At 42.0% G+C, this 19,194-nt stretch overlaps 1 protein-coding gene across 2 annotated transcripts in view; it reads right to left on the bottom strand.

Moving 5' to 3' along the window:
* The window catches only part of ATP13A2 (ATPase cation transporting 13A2), a 163,614-nt gene that overhangs the window by 19,377 nt on the left and 125,043 nt on the right, over positions 1–19,194 (bottom strand). For both annotated transcript variants that reach the window (XM_053690263.1, XM_053690262.1), the window contains 7 exons: positions 17,012–17,122; positions 9,370–9,449; positions 8,057–8,209; positions 6,353–6,449; positions 5,467–5,690; positions 3,554–3,705; positions 1,174–1,346 (listed from right to left, as the gene is read on the bottom strand). In XM_053690263.1, the coding sequence (XP_053546238.1) occupies positions 1,174–1,346; positions 3,554–3,705; positions 5,467–5,690; positions 6,353–6,449; positions 8,057–8,209; positions 9,370–9,449; positions 17,012–17,122 (990 nt within the window). The remainder of the gene's footprint in view (positions 1–1,173; positions 1,347–3,553; positions 3,706–5,466; positions 5,691–6,352; positions 6,450–8,056; positions 8,210–9,369; positions 9,450–17,011; positions 17,123–19,194) is intronic.

Below are 19,194 nucleotides of genomic sequence, written 5' to 3' on the forward strand. Positions count from 1 at the left end.
GACTCCATCCTCAACCCGAAAAGGCCCCACAAGCTCATCTTTGATGATACCAGCCCAAAGCAGTACTCCACCTCCACCTTGCTGGCGTCTGAGTCGGACTGGAGCTCTCTGCCCTTTACCAATCCAGCCACGGGCCCATCCATCTGGCCCATCAAGACTCACTCTCATTTCATCAGTCCATAAAACCTTAGAAAAATCAGTCTTGAGATATTTCTTGGCCCAGTCTTGACGTTTCAGCTTGTGTGTCTTGTTCAGTGGTGGTCGTCTTTCAGCTTTTCTTACCTTGGCCATGTCTCTGAGTATTGCACACCTTGTGCTTTTGGGCACTCCAGTGATGTTGCAGCTCTGAAATATGGCCAAACTGGTGGCAAGTGGCATCTTGGCAGCTGCACGCTTGACTTTTCTCAGTTCATGGGCAGTTATTTTGCGCCTTGGTTTTTCCACACGCTTCTTGCGACCCTGTTGACTATTTTGAATGAAACGATTGATTGTTCGATGATCACGCTTCAGAAGCTTTGCAGAGTGCTGCATCCCTCTGCAAGATATCTCACTATTTTTTACTTTTCTGAGCCTGTCAAGTCCTTCTTTTGACCCATTTTGCCAAAGGAAAGGAAGTTGCCTAATAATTATGCACACCTGATATAGGGTGTTGATGTCATTAGACCACACCCCTTCTCATTACAGAGATGCACATCACCTAATATGCTTAATTGGTAGTAGGCTTTCGAGCCTATACAGCTTGGAGTAAGACAACATGCATAAAGAGGATGATGTGGTCAAAATACTCATTTGCCTAATAATTCTGCACACAGTATATATATATATATATATATATATATATATATATATATATATATATATATATATATATATATATAACCAAAATACAGTCAGCTATATATAGAAATATTTATTTATGAATAAATAGAACATATTGTTTTAAGTGAAGAACAATAGAATGTGAATGCGCGCATCAGGTTAGGGCGCAAGCAAACACTTTTTACTTTGAACTTGTAATACTGCTCCCCTTGTAACATTGCCCTTTATGTGGAATTACATTTTGAGTTTAATATGCCTTTAAACTATGACAAATGTGACCATTTGCGATACATAAAATTGTCACTTCTGGGTGTCCCTATACAACTGTAGCATGACAGACTAGGAAAGTCTTACCTCCATTAGGTAGGCGGCTATAAAGTTAACGGCGACCATTCCTATCAGCACCAGCTTGAAGTTAATGTCGTCTATGACCTTGAGCTGCAGTAGAGAAACCATGAACCCGAGAGGGAAGAGTGTGATCCACAGCAGCATCGCCAACAGCACGATTAGCAGAAGCAGGAAAAGCACTGCAAGTAAGCCGGAGAAATAAGCGTCTGAGGTTACAGATAACATCATTACGCTGCAACACGCTGTGCAAAATGTACAATTATATTATGCACAATGCTGTTCACTAGATATTTGTAGTAGTGTCTCTAAATAAATCCAAACTCAAGTGGTGCAAAAAGCAAGTAAGAGAGAGACAGAGTGATAAAGAGAGATAGAGAGAGACAGAGACAGAGACAGAGACAGAGAGATAGAGACAGAGAGAGACAGAGAGAAAAAAGAAAGAGATGGAGAAAGATAAAAAAGAAAGAGGAGAGAGACAGAGGAGAGAGAGAGAGAGAGAAAAAAAAGAAAGAGGAGAGAAAGAGAAAAAAAAGAGAGAGAAAGAGTGAGAGAGAGATGGAGGAGAGAGAATAAAAAAAAAGAGCGAGTGAAAAAAAAAAAAGAGCGAGTGAAAAAAAAAAAAGAGAGAGAAAGAGGGAATGAGAAAAAAAAGAGAGAGAGAGAGTGACAGACAGAGAGAGAGAGAGAGAGAGTGACAGACAGAGAGAGAGAGAAAGAGAGTGACAGACAGAGAGAGAGAGAGAAAGAGAGTGACAGACAGAGAGAGAGAGAGAAAGAGAGTGACAGACAGAGAGAGAGAGAGAAAGAGTGACAGACAGAGAGAGAGAGAGAAAGAGTGACAGACAGAGAGAGAGAGAGAAAGAGTGACAGACAGAGAGAGAGAGAGAAAGAGAGTGACAGACAGAGAGAGAGAGAGAAAGAGAGTGACAGACAGAGAGAGAGAGAGAAAGAGAGTGACAGACAGAGAGAGAGAGAGAAAGAGAGTGACAGACAGAGAGAGAGAGAGAAAGAGAGTGACAGACAGAGAGAGAGAGAGAAAGAGAGTGACAGACAGAGAGAGAGAGAGAAAGAGAGTGACAGACAGAGAGAGAGAGAAAGAGAGTGACAGACAGAGAGAGAGAGAAAGAGTGACAGACAGAGAGAGAGAGAAAGAGTGACAGACAGAGAGAGAGAGAAAGAGAGTGACAGACAGAGAGAGAGAGAAAGAGAGTGACAGACAGAGAGAGAGAGAAAGAGAGTGACAGACAGAGAGAGAGAGAAAGAGAGTGACAGACAGAGAGAGAGAGAAAGAGAGTGACAGACAGAGAGAGAGAGAAAGAGAGTGACAGACAGAGAGAGAGAGAAAGAGAGTGACAGACAGAGAGAGAGAGAAAGAGAGTGACAGACAGAGAGAGAGAGAAAGAGAGTGACAGACAGAGAGAGAGAGAAAGAGAGTGACAGACAGAGAGAGAGAGAAAGAGAGTGACAGACAGAGAGAGAGAGAAAGAGAGTGACAGACAGAGAGAGAGAGAGAAAGAGAGTGACAGACAGAGAGAGAGAGAAAGAGAGTGACAGACAGAGAGAGAGAGAAAGAGAGTGACAGACAGAGAGAGAAAGAGAGTGACAGACAGAGAGAGAAAGAGAGTGACAGACAGAGAGAGAGAGAGAGTGACAGACAGAGAGAGAGAGAGAAAGAGAGTGACAGACAGAGAGAGAGAGAGAAAGAGAGTGACAGACAAAGAGAGAGAGAGAGAGAGAGAGAGAGAGAGAGAGAGAGAGAGAGAGAGAGAGAGAGAAAGTGAGAGAGACAGAGAGAGAGAGAGAGAGAGAGAGAAAGTGAGAGAGAGACAGAGAGAGAGAGAGAGAGAGAGAGAGAGACAGAGAGAGAGTGTGACAGAGAGAGAGTGTGACAGAGAGAGAGAGTGACAGAGAGAGAGAGTGACAGAGAGAGAGAGTGACAGAGAGAGAGTGTGACAGAGAGAGAGTGTGACAGAGAGAGAGTGACAGAGAGAGAGAGTGACAGAGAGAGAGAGAGTGACAGAGACAGAGAGTGACAGAGAGAGAGAGAGTGACAGAGACAGAGAGTGACAGAGAGAGAGAGAGTGACAGAGACAGAGAGAGAGAGAGTGACAGAGAGAAAGAATAAAAAAAAGAGGGAGTGAGAAAAAAAAGAGAGAGATAGAGAGGGGGAGAGAAAGTGAGTGAGAGAGAGAAAGTGAGAGAGAGCGAGAGCACATTTTTATTACCCAAACATAGATTTTGATGGCAGATAAGAACCTTTGCCAAAATGTATGTGCAAAATGTTGTTAAAGTATAAAGTTATTTAGTACATAGGATAGACCATAAATAACGTTGCTTGTTTCATATATTTGCACAAAACTGAATGAAGTCAATCTTTAACACTAACCATTGGTGTATAACGGTTTGCGGAAGGGGTATCCCTTGGACAACACCACAGCGAGGATAAGATACTGGTAAGTGGACAAACAGAATACAGCCGTATTGTCATAATTTGGAAGGTTCAGCGGCACACCAGTGGAACCATTTATAGGAACATACCTACAACCAGAGAAGAAATGTCCAAATATTTAATTACTTTACTGAACAAGGAGAATCTCTAGGCAAATTCAACTATTTCACTCTATAAAAAATAGCATGGCACTTTATTCTTCAACCCTAAGAGCGAGATCTAAAATAGGACAGTAAATCTGTTATCTAAATTCAAGTGCTGAATAAACATACTTTTCTTGTCAGGCATGGTATTATAGCTCAGCCACTGGTAGTGACCCCCACTAAGAATTTGACCAATAGATCTCTGGGGTTGATCACCAATTTATAGTAAATGTTATTTTATCACTATTGACCCTGCAAAGGGTTTAAACACATAGGTAAAGTACTGCTGAGGAACTGCACAGAACTACTAGTCCCAAGCCTAAAACTGTTCCTGACCCAATCAGCAGTGCCATTTGCATGGCACAGCGGTAAACTAGCGCTGCTGATTAGCTCAGTGTCAGTTTCTGCACAGAACTTGGCCAAGTGCACCTTCAGTCACAAGCAAAAGCCAGAACAGGGTTTTGTAGCGCGCCCCATAGAAGTCTATGTGAAAGGGAGTTAGCGCAACTGCGCTATCCAACCTCCAGATGTTAACTCGCCTAAGGCTTTTTCTCGGGTGATAACTTTTTACTTTTTAACGTGTAAATTGGGCACAGGAATAGGACAGCTCCACTTGTAATCTAGGCCATATTAAGCTGAAGACACTTATGCACATTGTACATGTTCCGATGAATAAGAGCCTATTGTTTTTGTATTAGATTGTCCCTTTAACAAAACCTCTGCATCCATTTTTATACCTTTGTATGACACAGGTACATTTACTCACATGGTAACAACCCTTTTGGTTTTACTGTTTCTATTATTACTATTATCATTTATTTGTATAGCGCCGCAAAATTCAGTACCGCTGGACACTGAAATAGGGGGAAATAATGACAAGGGATTGTGATCAGATACAAAAACAAAACACTATACTAGTAGGAGGTAGGGGCCCTGCTCCGGAGAGCTTACAGTCTAAAGGTTTCTATGACCCACAATCTATTTATTCCGCGATCTGATAATAATAATAATCATCTATCTAGGATATTCAAGTTTCTTGTATAGCATTTGTAGGTTAAAGAATTAGCTTTTTGTTCTCTCTAGGGAGTGTTGGGACAAAGCACAATTTTTAGACTATAGCAAGAGGATTTTGAATGTCCCTTTAAAGGGATAGAAAGGTCAAAACTAAAATGTGCATTGGTGCTTTTCAGTTTTAAATAGAAGCATTTTCTAAATCTACTTCCATCTCCAAAAATGCAGCAAGTAAAAGTAATCATAGTTTTTAAGTGGCATACGCACATATCCCGTGAGAGCCGATGTACCAGTATTGAAGCTCAGAGAGCTGGCAGGGGTGTGTATTGTACCTGTGAAGACTTAATTTGTGTCATACAAGCCACTGCTGACCCTCTGTGAAGGTGTTTGAATGCTGGTGCACAGGACCTCACAGCATATGTGCGTATGCCACTGACACAGTAATAACTTTTACTGGAAGCATTTTTGCTAAAAACGCTTTTATTTAAAATTGATGTACCCACGTACATTTAAATGTTTACCTTTCTATCCCTTTAAGGATGAGGGCGTTTGTTTAGTAGCTGTGAGATCAGCTATTTTAAGCACGAGCATAGGGGACTATTCTGGTGCAGTGTGGTGGCTAAGGCTGATTTATTACAGACTCACTGCCAGCATGGAGGTAGCATGGAATCAACTTTAGGTTTCCCAATGACTCACCAGTCCTGAGAATGTGTTATAAAGAACGCCATGAGTTGTGTGGCTAAGATGAGCAGGGTCTGTATGACCAGGCTTCCCAACACGGTGATGCTGATTAGAGTTGCCAAGGGGCGTTTTATCCCCAGTTCATTGGCCGGACCAGTTTTCCCCATCAACACAGCCATTGAGGTGGTGATCACCAGGTCAATGAGAAGGAATTGTGGATCCCCAAGGTTACTGTTGATCTGTTCAGAAAGAATGATGTTCAATCTCATCTAAAAGCACCTGGCCTCCGGTATTAAAGGAACATTAAACTCAACATTTAATCTCCCTGTGAAATGTTTAACAACATTACCCTACAAACAAATCTGAAAATTAGCTTTTTCTACTTCCTCCAGAGAGGTTGAAATGCCTCCATCATATCTTAGAATAGTAAAATGTACCTCTATATTCTACCCAGTGATTAGTTAACTCAGAGAACATTTACATCTGTCCCTATTTGGCCACAACAAAGGAAACCAGCAACATGGATTCAACCAGATATTTCAAGAGGTATATCCCTGAACTGCTCTTAATTTGAAAAACTTTGTACGCCAAGCTAGCAAAATAATACATTATTTTCCAATTATTTTGCAGTGCTTAATTGCAGATTGTGAGTTTAATGTTCCTTTAACAAGCGACCCACAGCTAAGACTGGGTAAAAAAAAAAAAACAGTGACAGCTAAAGAGATACACGAGATCAAAGACAGACAGAGATGTGCAGATACAAGAACACAGACATAGGAGAATGGGAGGAGGTCGATGGATGCAACAAAGCACAATAAACAGACACTTCACAGAGTAGATAGAATGTCAAGGAGATTATACAAGGTCAAGGCCAGGAACATACAGGGACAACGTTACTCACACTATAAAGGATCAGCACAGATATGAACTGGGTGAAGCTATACAGGGCCATGTACTTAAACATCTCAAATGATGTCTCCAGAGAGCAGCGCCCCTCCCTGCATAGACAGAAGTACTCAGTTATGCACAGAATTAGCAGTCAGTGCTTATAACGTTTTATTTTTTCAATTTATTTCAAGGTCATTTTGAAATGTATCGTAGTAACTATGCAATGAAAACATAATGGATCTGTGTCTAGCCTGCACATATGGATTCACTTATCTATTAATAAGAGACTTTTCCTGGATATTCTCTACATTAAAGGGTAGATTGTATTTCGGTTGAAAAGTTTATCATAGAATTTATCTACAAAAATTCCCCCAGGACTAATGGATCATTGTATAGAAAAAAAAAAACACATTCATAAGCATTTCCTTAGAAATAGAAGGTATCCAAGATAATAACCTTTATGGAGCTATAGTTAACCCCTTAAAGGTCATTCTACCTCCCAGTTGTCGCTCTGTTTGTTCTGCTTTATTTCTGACTTAATCACTACCCTTCATATCCTATTCTGTTTAAAGGGATACAAAGGACAGAGCTGAAATGTACATGTGTGCACTACAATTTTAAAAAGAAGCATTTTTGCAATATACGTCCATTAGCAAAAATGCTTGTAGAAAAAGATTATACTGCTCCTCCTAGCGGCATATGCACATATGCTGTGAGAGCCCATGCACCAGTATTCAAGCTCAGAGAGCTGCCGGTGGTGGAGTATTTAGAGAAGACTAAATTTGTGTCATACAAGCCACTGCCGACTCTCTGAGAAGACGTGGTGTTTGTGTACTGGTGCACGGCCCTCACAGCATATGTGCATATGCTACTGAAACAAAGTAATAACTATTACTAGAAGCATTTTTGCTAATGGAAGTATATTGGAAAAATTATTCTATTAAAAACTGTAATGCATCTGTGCACATTTCATTTATTGACCTTTCTGTCCCTTTAACCCCTTGAATGCTAACGACGGCTCTGAGCCGTTGCAGAGTTTCCCACTCTGGTGCTAACGACGGCTCAGAGCTGTCGCTAGCACTCTCCCACCTTGAGGGAGATCTGGGGGCTCCCATCCGCTCCTGTCACTATGCAGGCCCGATCGCCGGGGCTTCACGTTATGCACGATGACATCACGTGTAATGACGTGATGACGTCACCGCGCAACTTTATTTATACTTAACAATGTTAAGTATAGGATCAGGGGGCATGCTGCTTAGACGCCTGTATCTCAGTCTTTTAAGCAGCTACAGACCCCCAAGACCCACTGTTGGGAAGGTAATCTCCTAACCTTTCCAACAGTGTAAGTCTTGGGGATCTGAAAAAAAAAAAGTTATAATCATTTTTTTCAAAAAATAAAAGAAAACCTTAAAAAATATTAGCACCCAGGTGGGAAAGTGCTTAGTACTCAAAGGTTTAATCACTTTGTGACGCTGCTACCAGTCAGCTGCAGCCTCACACTTATATACATCTGTAATAGGACGAGGTATACAAAAATCTCATAAATAACCATAATGACTGTTTGGGGATATAAAAATTCATTACACTAGAGGCAGAGAGAATACTTAGTCATGTAACATATACAATGTCTTTATTTTTATTTAATTTATACATATATCACTGTTTATTCTGCCTTTTTTATTTTATGTTATTGTAACCTCGAGTCCCCGGTGCTGACCTGATAACAGCTGGAACACACTCAATGTTATTTATTTTGGAGGTGAATGGAGAGGCCACAGATGCTTCTGCATCAGACAGCGAGATGCCTACGTCGGCGGCTTTTAGCGCTCCGCAGTCATTAGCTCCGTCCCCACACATTGCTACACAGTAACTGCCAAACAAAGAAAGGAGCAGATATAGATGTCAGTAACAGAAGATATATTCAGTATTCACTTCTATCCCACCTGTGCATAGAGAATCAAAAGTATCCAAAACCATACATTAAACACGTTTAAAGCTTCCCTAGATTGTGTACCAGCCCAACAGCAATCATTTTACTGCCACAATAGTGCAAATAATCTATAGCATTGATTGTGGTAGGTACCCTTCACTACCCCTAGAGCTGACTGATATGTTCAATATGGTGGCTGACGGGATGGGGAAAAGACAGCGGAGAAGGTGACTGAAACAAGTTACCTGTCTACAGCATATGCAAAACTTTTTGGGGTGATCAAGAAATCAATAATCAATAGTTTCAGTGCTATGAACAAACTATTTCTTAGGCCAAAGTCCTAGGGCCTGAATTATCAAGCTCCGAATGGAGCTGATTGACACCCCCTGCTAGCGGCCGATTGGCCGTGAATCTGCAGGGGGCGGCATTGCACAAGCAGTTCATAAGAACTGCTTGTGCAATGATAAATGCTGACAGTGTATGCTGTCAGCATTTATCGATGTGCAGCGCACATGATGCACTACATTGTATCATGTCCGCTCACACTTTCATAAATCGGCCCCCTAGTATCAACATTGGGACATTGTGGTAAAAAAGAGAAATCCTTTGTTTAATCTAAAAGACATTTAAAAAAAATGTTTAACAGGTTTTGTTTTTAAAATACACGTTCCTTTCCTGAATAAAACAGAAGTGTCTTGCTCTTAACTTGCAGAGCTCTGGGAGTTGTTTATATTAGCCAGTAAGCATTAAAGGGGCAACCAAGTCAAAATGAAACTTTCATGATTCAGATAGGACATGCAATTTTAAACAACTTTCCAATTGACTTTTATCATCAAATTTGATTTTTTTTCTCTTGTGCAAGTCTGTCAAAAGAACTGAAATAAGAAAGCAGCCTGCAGAGGTTTAGATACAAGGTAATCACTGAGGTAAAAGGTGGAATGGGTAATAAAGGGATTATCTATCTTTTTGAACAAATCATTTAAGCATACTGTCCCTTTAAGCACGCAGCTGGCATGTTTCAATGTTGCTCTTTCATATGCATGACTGAAATGTTTTGAATACAATATCCCTTTAATATAGTACAGAATACGCTCACTTACTTTAGTTCTTGGAAATTCTGCACTAATTGTGTTTTTTGCTCAGGAGACATCCGGGCAAATATTGTGGCATTAATAAGTATCTGGAAAAGAAACATATAGGGTAAAGACAAAGACTACAGCACACTAGAGGTTAAGTAGATACAACATCTATCCCTATAGCAACATGTGATTTATTATTTTACTGATTTAAATGAATCACCGTGATACAAAACACCAATATACAGAGCACAGAAGTACAAATACAAACAAGGAACTGTGGTTAAATAAAAGGTCAATGCACATATTATTATCAGTTATTTGAAGAGCGCCAACAGATTCCGCAGGGCTACATATTGAATTAAAGGGACAATACATTGTTTTTTAACCCCTTCAATATTTGTAATATACCTTTAAAGGGACAGTCAAGTAAAAAACCAAACTTTCATGATTTAAATAGGGCTTGTAACAACTTTCCAATTTACTTTTATTACCAATTTTGCTTTGTTCTCTTGATATTCTTAGTTGAAAGCTAAATCTAAGAGGTTCATAAGCTAATTTCTTAGACCTTGAAGGCCACCTCTAATCTGAAAGCATTTTGACAGTTTTTCACCACTAGAGGGTGTTAGTTCATGTGTTTCATATAGAAATTGTTGAGCTCAGGCACATGAAGCTCCTAGGAGCAAGCACTGATTGGCTAAAAATGCAAATCTGTCAAAAGATCTGAAATAAGGGGGCAGTTTGCAGAGGCATAGATACAATGTAATCACAGAAGTAAAAAACAGAATTTATGTTTACCTGATAAATTACTTTCTCCAACGGTGTGTCCGGTCCACGGCGTCATCCTTACTTGTGGGATATTCTCTTCCCCAACAGGAAATGGCAAAGAGCCCAGCAAAGCTGGTCACATGATCCCTCCTAGGCTCCGCCTACCCCAGTCATTCGACCGACGTTAAGGAGGAATATTTGCATAGGAGAAACCATATGATACCGTGGTGACTGTAGTTAAAGAAAATAAATTATCAGACCTGATTAAAAAACCAGGGCGGGCCGTGGACCGGACACACCGTTGGAGAAAGTAATTTATCAGGTAAACATAAATTCTGTTTTCTCCAACATAGGTGTGTCCGGTCCACGGCGTCATCCTTACTTGTGGGAACCAATACCAAAGCTTTAGGACACGGATGAAGGGAGGGAGCAAATCAGGTCACCTAAATGGAAGGCACCACGGCTTGCAAAACCTTTCTCCCAAAAATAGCCTCAGAAGAAGCAAAAGTATCAAACTTGTAAAATTTGGTAAAAGTGTGCAGTGAAGACCAAGTCGCTGCCCTACATATCTGATCAACAGAAGCCTCGTTCTTGAAGGCCCATGTGGAAGCCACAGCCCTAGTGGAATGAGCTGTGATTCTTTCGGGAGGCTGCCGTCCGGCAGTCTCGTAAGCCAATCTGATGATGCTTTTAATCCAAAAAGAGAGAGAGGTAGAAGTTGCTTTTTGACCTCTCCTTTTACCGGAATAAACAACAAACAAGGAAGATGTTTGTCTAAAATCCTTTGTAGCATCTAAATAGAATTTTAGAGCGCGAACAACATCCAAATTGTGCAACAAACGTTCCTTCTTCGAAACTGGTTTCGGACACAGAGAAGGTACGATAATCTCCTGGTTAATGTTTTTGTTAGAAACAACTTTTGGAAGAAAACCAGGTTTAGTACGTAAAACCACCTTATCTGCATGGAACACCAGATAAGGAGGAGAACACTGCAGAGCAGATAATTCTGAAACTCTTCGAGCAGAAGAAATTGCAACCAAAAACAAAACTTTCCAAGATAATAACTTAATATCAACGGAATGTAAGGGTTCAAACGGAACCCCCTGAAGAACTGAAAGAACTAAGTTGAGACTCCAAGGAGGAGTCAAAGGTTTGTAAACAGGCTTGATTCTGACCAGAGCCTGAACAAAGGCTTGAACATCTGGCACAGCTGCCAGCTTTTTGTGAAGTAACACAGACAAGGCAGAAATCTGTCCCTTCAGGGAACTTGCAGATAATCCTTTTTCCAATCGTTCTTGAAGGAAGGATAGAATCTTAGGAATCTTAACCTTGTCCCAAGGGAATCCTTTAGATTCACACCAACAGATATATTTTTTCCAAATTTTGTGGTAAATCTTTCTAGTTACAGGCTTTCTGGCCTGAACAAGAGTATCGATAACAGAATCTGAGAACCCTCGCTTCGATAAGATCAAGCGTTCAATCTCCAAGCAGTCAGCTGGAGTGAGACCAGATTCGGATGTTCGAACGGACCCTGAACAAGAAGGTCTCGTCTCAAAGGTAGCTTCCATGGTGGAGCCGATGACATATTCACCAGATCTGCATACCAAGTCCTGCGTGGCCACGCAGGAGCTATCAAGATCACCGACGCCCTCTCCTGATTGATCCTGGCTACCAGCCTGGGGATGAGAGGAAACGGCGGGAACACATAAGCTAGTTTGAAGGTCCAAGGTGCTACTAGTGCATCCACTAGAGCCGCCTTGGGATCCCTGGATCTGGACCCGTAGCAAGGAACTTTGAAGTTCTGACGAGAGGCCATCAGATCCATGTCTGGAATGCCCCACAGTTGAGTGACTTGGGCAAAGATTTCCGGATGGAGTTCCCACTCCCCCGGATGCAATGTCTGACGACTCAGAAAATCCGCTTCCCAATTTTCCACTCCTGGGATGTGGATAGCAGACAGGTGGCAGGAGTGAGACTCCGCCCATAGAATGATTTTGGTCACTTCTTCCATCGCTAGGGAACTCCTTGTTCCCCCCTGATGGTTGATGTACGCAACAGTTGTCATGTTGTCTGATTGAAACCGTATGAACTTGGCCCTCGCTAGCTGAGGCCAAGCCTTGAGAGCATTGAATATCGCTCTCAGTTCCAGAATATTTATCGGTAGAAGAGATTCTTCCCGAGACCAAAGACCCTGAGCTTTCAGGGATCCCCAGACCGCGCCCCAGCCCATCAGACTGGCGTCGGTCGTGACAATGACCCACTCTGGTCTGCGGAAGGTCATCCCTTGTGACAGGTTGTCCAGGGACAGCCACCAACGGAGTGAGTCTCTGGTCCTCTGATTTACTTGTATCTTCGGAGACAAGTCTGTATAGTCCCCATTCCACTGACTGAGCATGCACAGTTGTAATGGTCTTAGATGAATGCGCGCAAAAGGAACTATGTCCATTGCCGCTACCATCAAACCTATCACTTCCATGCACTGCGCTATGGAAGGAAGAGGAACGGAATGAAGTATCCGACAAGAGTCTAGAAGTTTTGTTTTTCTGGCTTCTGTCAGAAAAATCCTCATTTCTAAGGAGTCTATTATTGTTCCCAAGAAGGGAACCCTTGTTGACGGAGATAGAGAACTCTTTTCCACGTTCACTTTCCATCCGTGAGATCTGAGAAAGGCCAGGACAATGTCCGTGTGAGCCTTTGCTTGAGGAAGGGACGACGCTTGAATCAGAATGTCGTCCAAGTAAGGTACTACGGCAATGCCCCTTGGTCTTAGCACAGCTAGAAGGGACCCTAGTACCTTTGTGAAAATCCTTGGAGCAGTGGCTAATCCGAAAGGAAGCGCCACGAACTGGTAATGCTTGTCCAGGAATGCGAACCTTAGGAACCGATGATGTTCCTTGTGGATAGGAATATGTAGATACGCATCCTTCAAATCCACCGTGGTCATGAATTGACCTTCCTGGATGGAAGGAAGAATTGTTCGAATGGTTTCCATCTTGAACGATGGAACCTTGAGAAACTTGTTTAAGATCTTGAGATCTAAGATTGGTCTGAACGTTCCCTCTTTTTTGGGAACTATGAACAGATTGGAGTAGAACCCCATCCCTTGTTCTCCTAATGGAACAGGATGAATCACTCCCATTTTTAACAGGTCTTCTACACAATGTAAGAATGCCTGTCTTTTTATGTGGTCTGAAGACAACTGAGACCTGTGGAACCTCCCCCTTGGGGGAAGCCCCTTGAACTCCAGAAAATAACCTTGGGAGACTATTTCTAGCGCCCAAGGATCCAGAACATCTCTTGCCCAAGCCTGAGCGAAGAGAGAGAGTCTGCCCCCCACCAGATCCGGTCCCGGATCGGGGGCCAACATTTCATGCTGTCTTGGTAGCAGTGGCAGGTTTCTTGGCCTGCTTTCCCTTGTTCCAGCCTTGCATTGGTCTCCAAGCTGGCTTGGCTTGAGAAGTATTACCCTCTTGCTTAGAGGACGTAGCACTTTGGGCTGGTCCGTTTCTACGAAAGGGACGAAAATTAGGTTTATTTTTGGCCTTGAAAGGCCGATCCTGAGGAAGGGCGTGGCCCTTACCCCCAGTGATATCAGAGATAATCTCTTTCAAGTCAGGGCCAAACAGCGTTTTCCCCTTGAAAGGAATGTTAAGTAGCTTGTTCTTGGAAGACGCGTCAGCTGACCAAGATTTCAACCAAAGCGCTCTGCGCGCCACAATAGCAAACCCAGAATTCTTAGCCGCTAACCTAGCCAATTGCAAAGTGGCGTCTAGGGTGAAAGAATTAGCCAATTTGAGAGCATTGATTCTGTCCATAATCTCCTCATAAGGGGGAGAATCACTATCGACCGCCTTTATCAGCTCATCAAACCAGAAACACGCGGCTGTAGCGACAGGGACAATGCATGAAATTGGTTGTAGAAGGTAACCCTGCTGAACAAACATCTTTTTAAGTAAACCTTCTAATTTTTTATCCATAGGATCTTTGAAAGCACAACTATCTTCTATGGGTATAGTGGTGCGTTTGTTTAAAGTGGAAACCGCTCCCTCGACCTTGGGGACTGTCTGCCATAAGTCCTTTCTGGGGTCGACCATAGGAAACAATTTTTTAAATATGGGGGGAGGGACGAAAGGAATACCGGGCCTTTCCCATTCTTTATTTACAATGTCCGCCACCCGCTTGGGTATAGGAAAAGCTTCTGGGAGCCCCGGGACCTCTAGGAACTTGTCCATTTTACATAGTTTCTCTGGGATGACCAAATTGTCACAATCATCCAGAGTGGATAATACCTCCTTAAGCAGAGCGCGGAGATGTTCCAACTTAAATTTAAACGTAATCACATCAGGTTCAGCTTGTTGAGAAATGTTCCCTGAATCAGTAATTTCTCCCTCAGACAAAACCTCCCTGGCCCCATCAGACTGGTTTAGGGGCCCTTCAGAACCATTATTATCAGCGTCGTCATGCTCTTCAGTATCTAAAACAGAGCAGTCGCGCTTACGCTGATAAGTGTGCATTTTGGGTAAAATGTTTTTGACAGAATTATCCATTACAGCCGTTAATTGTTGCATAGTAAGGAGTATTGGCGCGCTAGATGTACTAGGGGCCTCCTGAGTGGGCAAGACTCGTGTAGACGAAGGAGGGAATGATGCAGTACCATGCTTACTCCCCTCGCTTGAGGAATCATCTTGGGCATCATTGTCATATAAATCACATTTATTTAAATGAGAAGGAACTCTGGCTTCCCCACATTCAGAACACAGTCTATCTGGTAGTTCAGACATGTTAAACAGGCATAAACTTGATAACAAAGTACAAAAAACGTTTTAAAAGAAAACCGTTACTGTCACTTTAAATTTTAAACTGAACACACTTTATTACTGCAATTGCGAAAAAATATGAAGGAATTGTTCAAAATTCACCAAAATTTCACCACAGTGTCTTAAAGCCTTAAAAGTATTGCACACCAAATTTGGAAGCTTTAACCCTTAAAATAACCGGAGCCGTTTTTAACTTTAACCCCTTTACAGTCCCTGGTATCTGCTTTGCTGAGACCCAACCAAGCCCAAAGGGGAATACGATACCAAATGACGCCTTCAGAAAGTCCTTTCTATGTATCAGAGCTCCTCACACATGCGACTGCATGTCATGCCTCTCAAAAACAAGTGCGCAACACCGGCGCGAAAATGAGGCTCTGCCTATGATTTGGGAAAGCCCCTAAAGAATAAGGTGTCTAAAACAGTGCCTGCCGATATAAACTTATCAAAATACCCAGATTAAATTATTCCTCAAGGCTAAATATGTGTTAATAATGAATCGATTTAGCCCAGAAAAAGACTACAGTCTTAATAAGCCCTTGTGAAGCCCTTATTTACTATCTTAATAAAACATGGCTTACCGGATCCCATAGGGAAAATGACAGCTTCCAGCATTACATCGTCTTGTTAGAATGTGTCATACCTCAAGCAGCAAGAGACTGCACACTGTTCCCCCAACTGAAGTTAATTCCTCTCAACAGTCCTGTGTGGAACAGCCATGGATTTTAGTAACGGTTGCTAAAATCATTTTCCTCATACAAACAGAAATCTTCATCTCTTTTCTGTTTCTGAGTAAATAGTACATACCAGCACTATTTTAAAATAACAAACTCTTGATTGAATAATAAAAACTACAGTTAAACACTAAAAAACTCTAAGCCATCTCCGTGGAGATGTTGCCTGTACAACGGCAAAGAGAATGACTGGGGTAGGCGGAGCCTAGGAGGGATCATGTGACCAGCTTTGCTGGGCTCTTTGCCATTTCCTGTTGGGGAAGAGAATATCCCACAAGTAAGGATGACGCCGTGGACCGGACACACCTATGTTGGAGAAAGTGTATTAATATAACAGTGTTGGTTATGCAAAATTGGGGAATGGGTAATAAAGAGATTATCTACCTTTTTAAACAACAAAAATTCTGGTGTTTACTGTCCTTTTAAGTACCAGATGACAATAAAACCTTTAGTAGCAGATTGTACAGACAATGATCGGTGAACCACCCATGCTATGCAATTTCCTTCCACAATACTCCTGGCGCAAACTTACTGCCTAACAAAAAAAAAAAGTAAAAAAGAAGTGAACATGGGCAGACTGCTTGCGGTCAAGAGTTCATAAACGGAAACTGAATAGTGTGGGCCGTATGCTTCTTATTGGCTGTACAAACTGCTGCTAAAAAGATAGAAAAAAAACCAATGCAGGCTTGGGGGCGGGCCGGGGTAACACTGCTTGGGTCACTTTAAAAAGGTAACATAAGGAATCTTGTGATTACACGTTTTGTTTTCATTCAATACTAAAAAGGTAGACTACACATATTGAAGAGGTTAAAAAAAATAACCTTTACCGTCCCTTTATCGGAAAACAAACTTGTGTTAAAGGGAAAGTAAAGTCAAAATTAAACTTTCAAGATTCAGATAGAGCATGCAATTTTATACAACTTTCCAACAGACTTCTCCAATTTGCTTTGTTCTCTTGGTATCTTTTATTAGAGTGTAAAAGTAGGTAGGCTCATAACAGCTCAGGAGTGTGTACGTTTATTTAGTACTCTATGGCAGCAGTGTTTTGCAAAATTGTATAACAAAACTACAAATAAAGTTGCAAAACACTGCTGCCATAGAATACTAAAGACACGTGCACACGCCTGAGCTGTTATGAGCCTAACTAGTTTTACTCTTTAATAAAAGATACTAAGAGAACAAAGCAAATTTGATAACATAAGTACATTTGAAAGTTGTTTAAAAATTGATGTTCTATCTAAATCATGGAAGTTAATTTTTATTTTACTGCCAATTTAATATCTACAGTTAAAAAAAATCCGCCGTCATATGTACAAGGTGGTGTAAGAGGAAATATGAGATGGGGCTCACTTTAGGCAGCATGTCAGGGAAGTAATCACACAAGATGGCGAAGGACTTTCCATTCATTGCAAAATGATAGGGCCCCCTGTCCAGGAAAGATCCTCCTTGCTGGTACAAACCCTACGGATCAGAGGGGAGATAAGATGAAAACTGTAAGGGCTTATCACAGTCTATCATTTTATAATTATCATGTTATCGGCTGCAGATCAGCCCAATTTGATGCCAACTTGATCATAAATCGGCCATTTTGATTATTTTCTGGAAGCACTCGTTTTTCATTATTGATTTGCTGATCAATGCCCCTGTACTTCGCTCACGTCTGTACTGTTTTCCTGATCACAATCTAAAGACTTAATAGAGAACACCACATTTATGGAGTTATGTATAAATCAATTAGTTAAAGTTAAAAAATAATAATAAACACTTTTACTCTAATAGAAATGAGTGAAATCAAATAGCACAACACACACACTTGGTCACTTTACTGTTAATGCCCCTGTTTACATACAAACGTCACACGTCGGCTATTAGCATCACTACACACTATTAACTCCTTTATGACTGCCTATGTTCTCATGTACTTTTGTCAGCGAGCCCTGCACTCCATAGCCGTGATAGTGACACAGGTGACCTAAGCCACCACATTACCATTTTGTTTGACCTTAATCATGCAGTGTGCTTTGTTTTAAGTTCTGAGAATTAGATAAGCTACAATTTTCAGAGCTAAATTACATGAAAAGGAGGTAAAATAAACAACAAAAGTATTATTTTTATTATCGGTTATTTATAGAGCGCCAACAGATTCCGCAGTGCTATTAACAAAGGCGGAGTAGAACAAAACAATTATAGGGATCAAATGGGTAGAGGGCCCTGCCAAGAGTTGCACTGTTGTACTCAGCTCTTAAGAAGGTGACCTACAAACAGCTGGACTCTTAGGCTTACATGCTAAGAGGGTTCAGGGGATTGCAGTGGAGGAGAGGAACTGGTATAAAGTAAGGTTAGCGTAGGTTGTATGCGTCCCTGAACAGTAGAGTCTTTAGGGAGCACTTGAAGCTTTTAAAACTAGAAGAGAGTCTTGTGAAATGAGGCAGAGAGTTCCACAAGATGGGAGCCAGTCTGGAGAAGTCCTGTAAACGGGAGTGCGATGAGGTAACAAGAGAGGAGGAGAGTAGGAGGTCATGAGCAGAGCGAAGGGGACGGGAGGGAGAGTATCTGGAGACAAGGTCTGAGATATAGGGGGGAGCAGTGCAGTTGAGGGCTTTGTATGTCAGAGTGAGAATTTTGTGTTTGATCCTAGAGGCAAGAGGAAGCCAGTGAAGGGATTGGCATAGAGGTGCAGCAGATGAAGAGCGACGTGTAAGGAAGATGAGTCTGGCAGAGGCATTCATTATGGATTGTAAAGGAGCTAGGCGGCAGGTGGGGAGGCCAGAGAGGACAGAGTTGCAGTAATCAAGGTGGGAAAGAATGAGAGAGTGGATTAAAATCTTAGTTGTGTCTTGTGTAAGGAAGTGTCTAATTTTAGAGATGTTTTTAAGGTGGAAGTGGCAGGCTTTAGCCAAGGACTGAATGTGAGGAGTGAAGGAAAGATCTGAGTCAAATGTGACCCCGAGACATCGGGCATGCGGGGTAGGGGTAATGGAGTTGTCGACAGTTAGAGATATTGGGGGTGGAGATTTTGGAAGAAGGGGGGAAAATGAGGAGCTCAGTTTTGGAGAGATTTAGCTTGAGGTAGTGGGAGGACATCCAGGAAGAGATGTGAGAAAGACAGTTAGTGACACGGGTTAGCAAGGAAGGAGATAGGTCTGGTGCAGAGAAGTAGATTTGGGTGTCACCGGCATACAAATGATACTGGAAACCGTGGGATTTAATTAGGGAACCTAGTGATGACGTATAGATTGAGAAGAGAAGGGGACCGAGGACAGAGCCTTGCGGTACTCCGACAGAAAGTGGTGACGGGGCAGAGGAGGCCCCAGAGAAGGCTACACTGAAGGTACAGTTTGATAGGTAGGAAGAGAGCCACGAAAGGGCTGTGTCACAGATGCCGAAGGATTGGAGGGTTTGGAGCAAAAGAGGGTGGTCGACAGTGTCAAAGGCTGCGGACAGATCGAGGATAAGCAGAGAGAAGTGGCCTTTTGATGTGGAGTGCTAGGGACGAAATCCAGATTGCAGCGGGTCAAGAAGGGAGTTTAACG

Source organism: Bombina bombina, chromosome 8 (assembly GCF_027579735.1).
Source record: "Bombina bombina isolate aBomBom1 chromosome 8, aBomBom1.pri, whole genome shotgun sequence".
Lineage (NCBI taxonomy): Eukaryota > Metazoa > Chordata > Amphibia > Anura > Bombinatoridae > Bombina > Bombina bombina.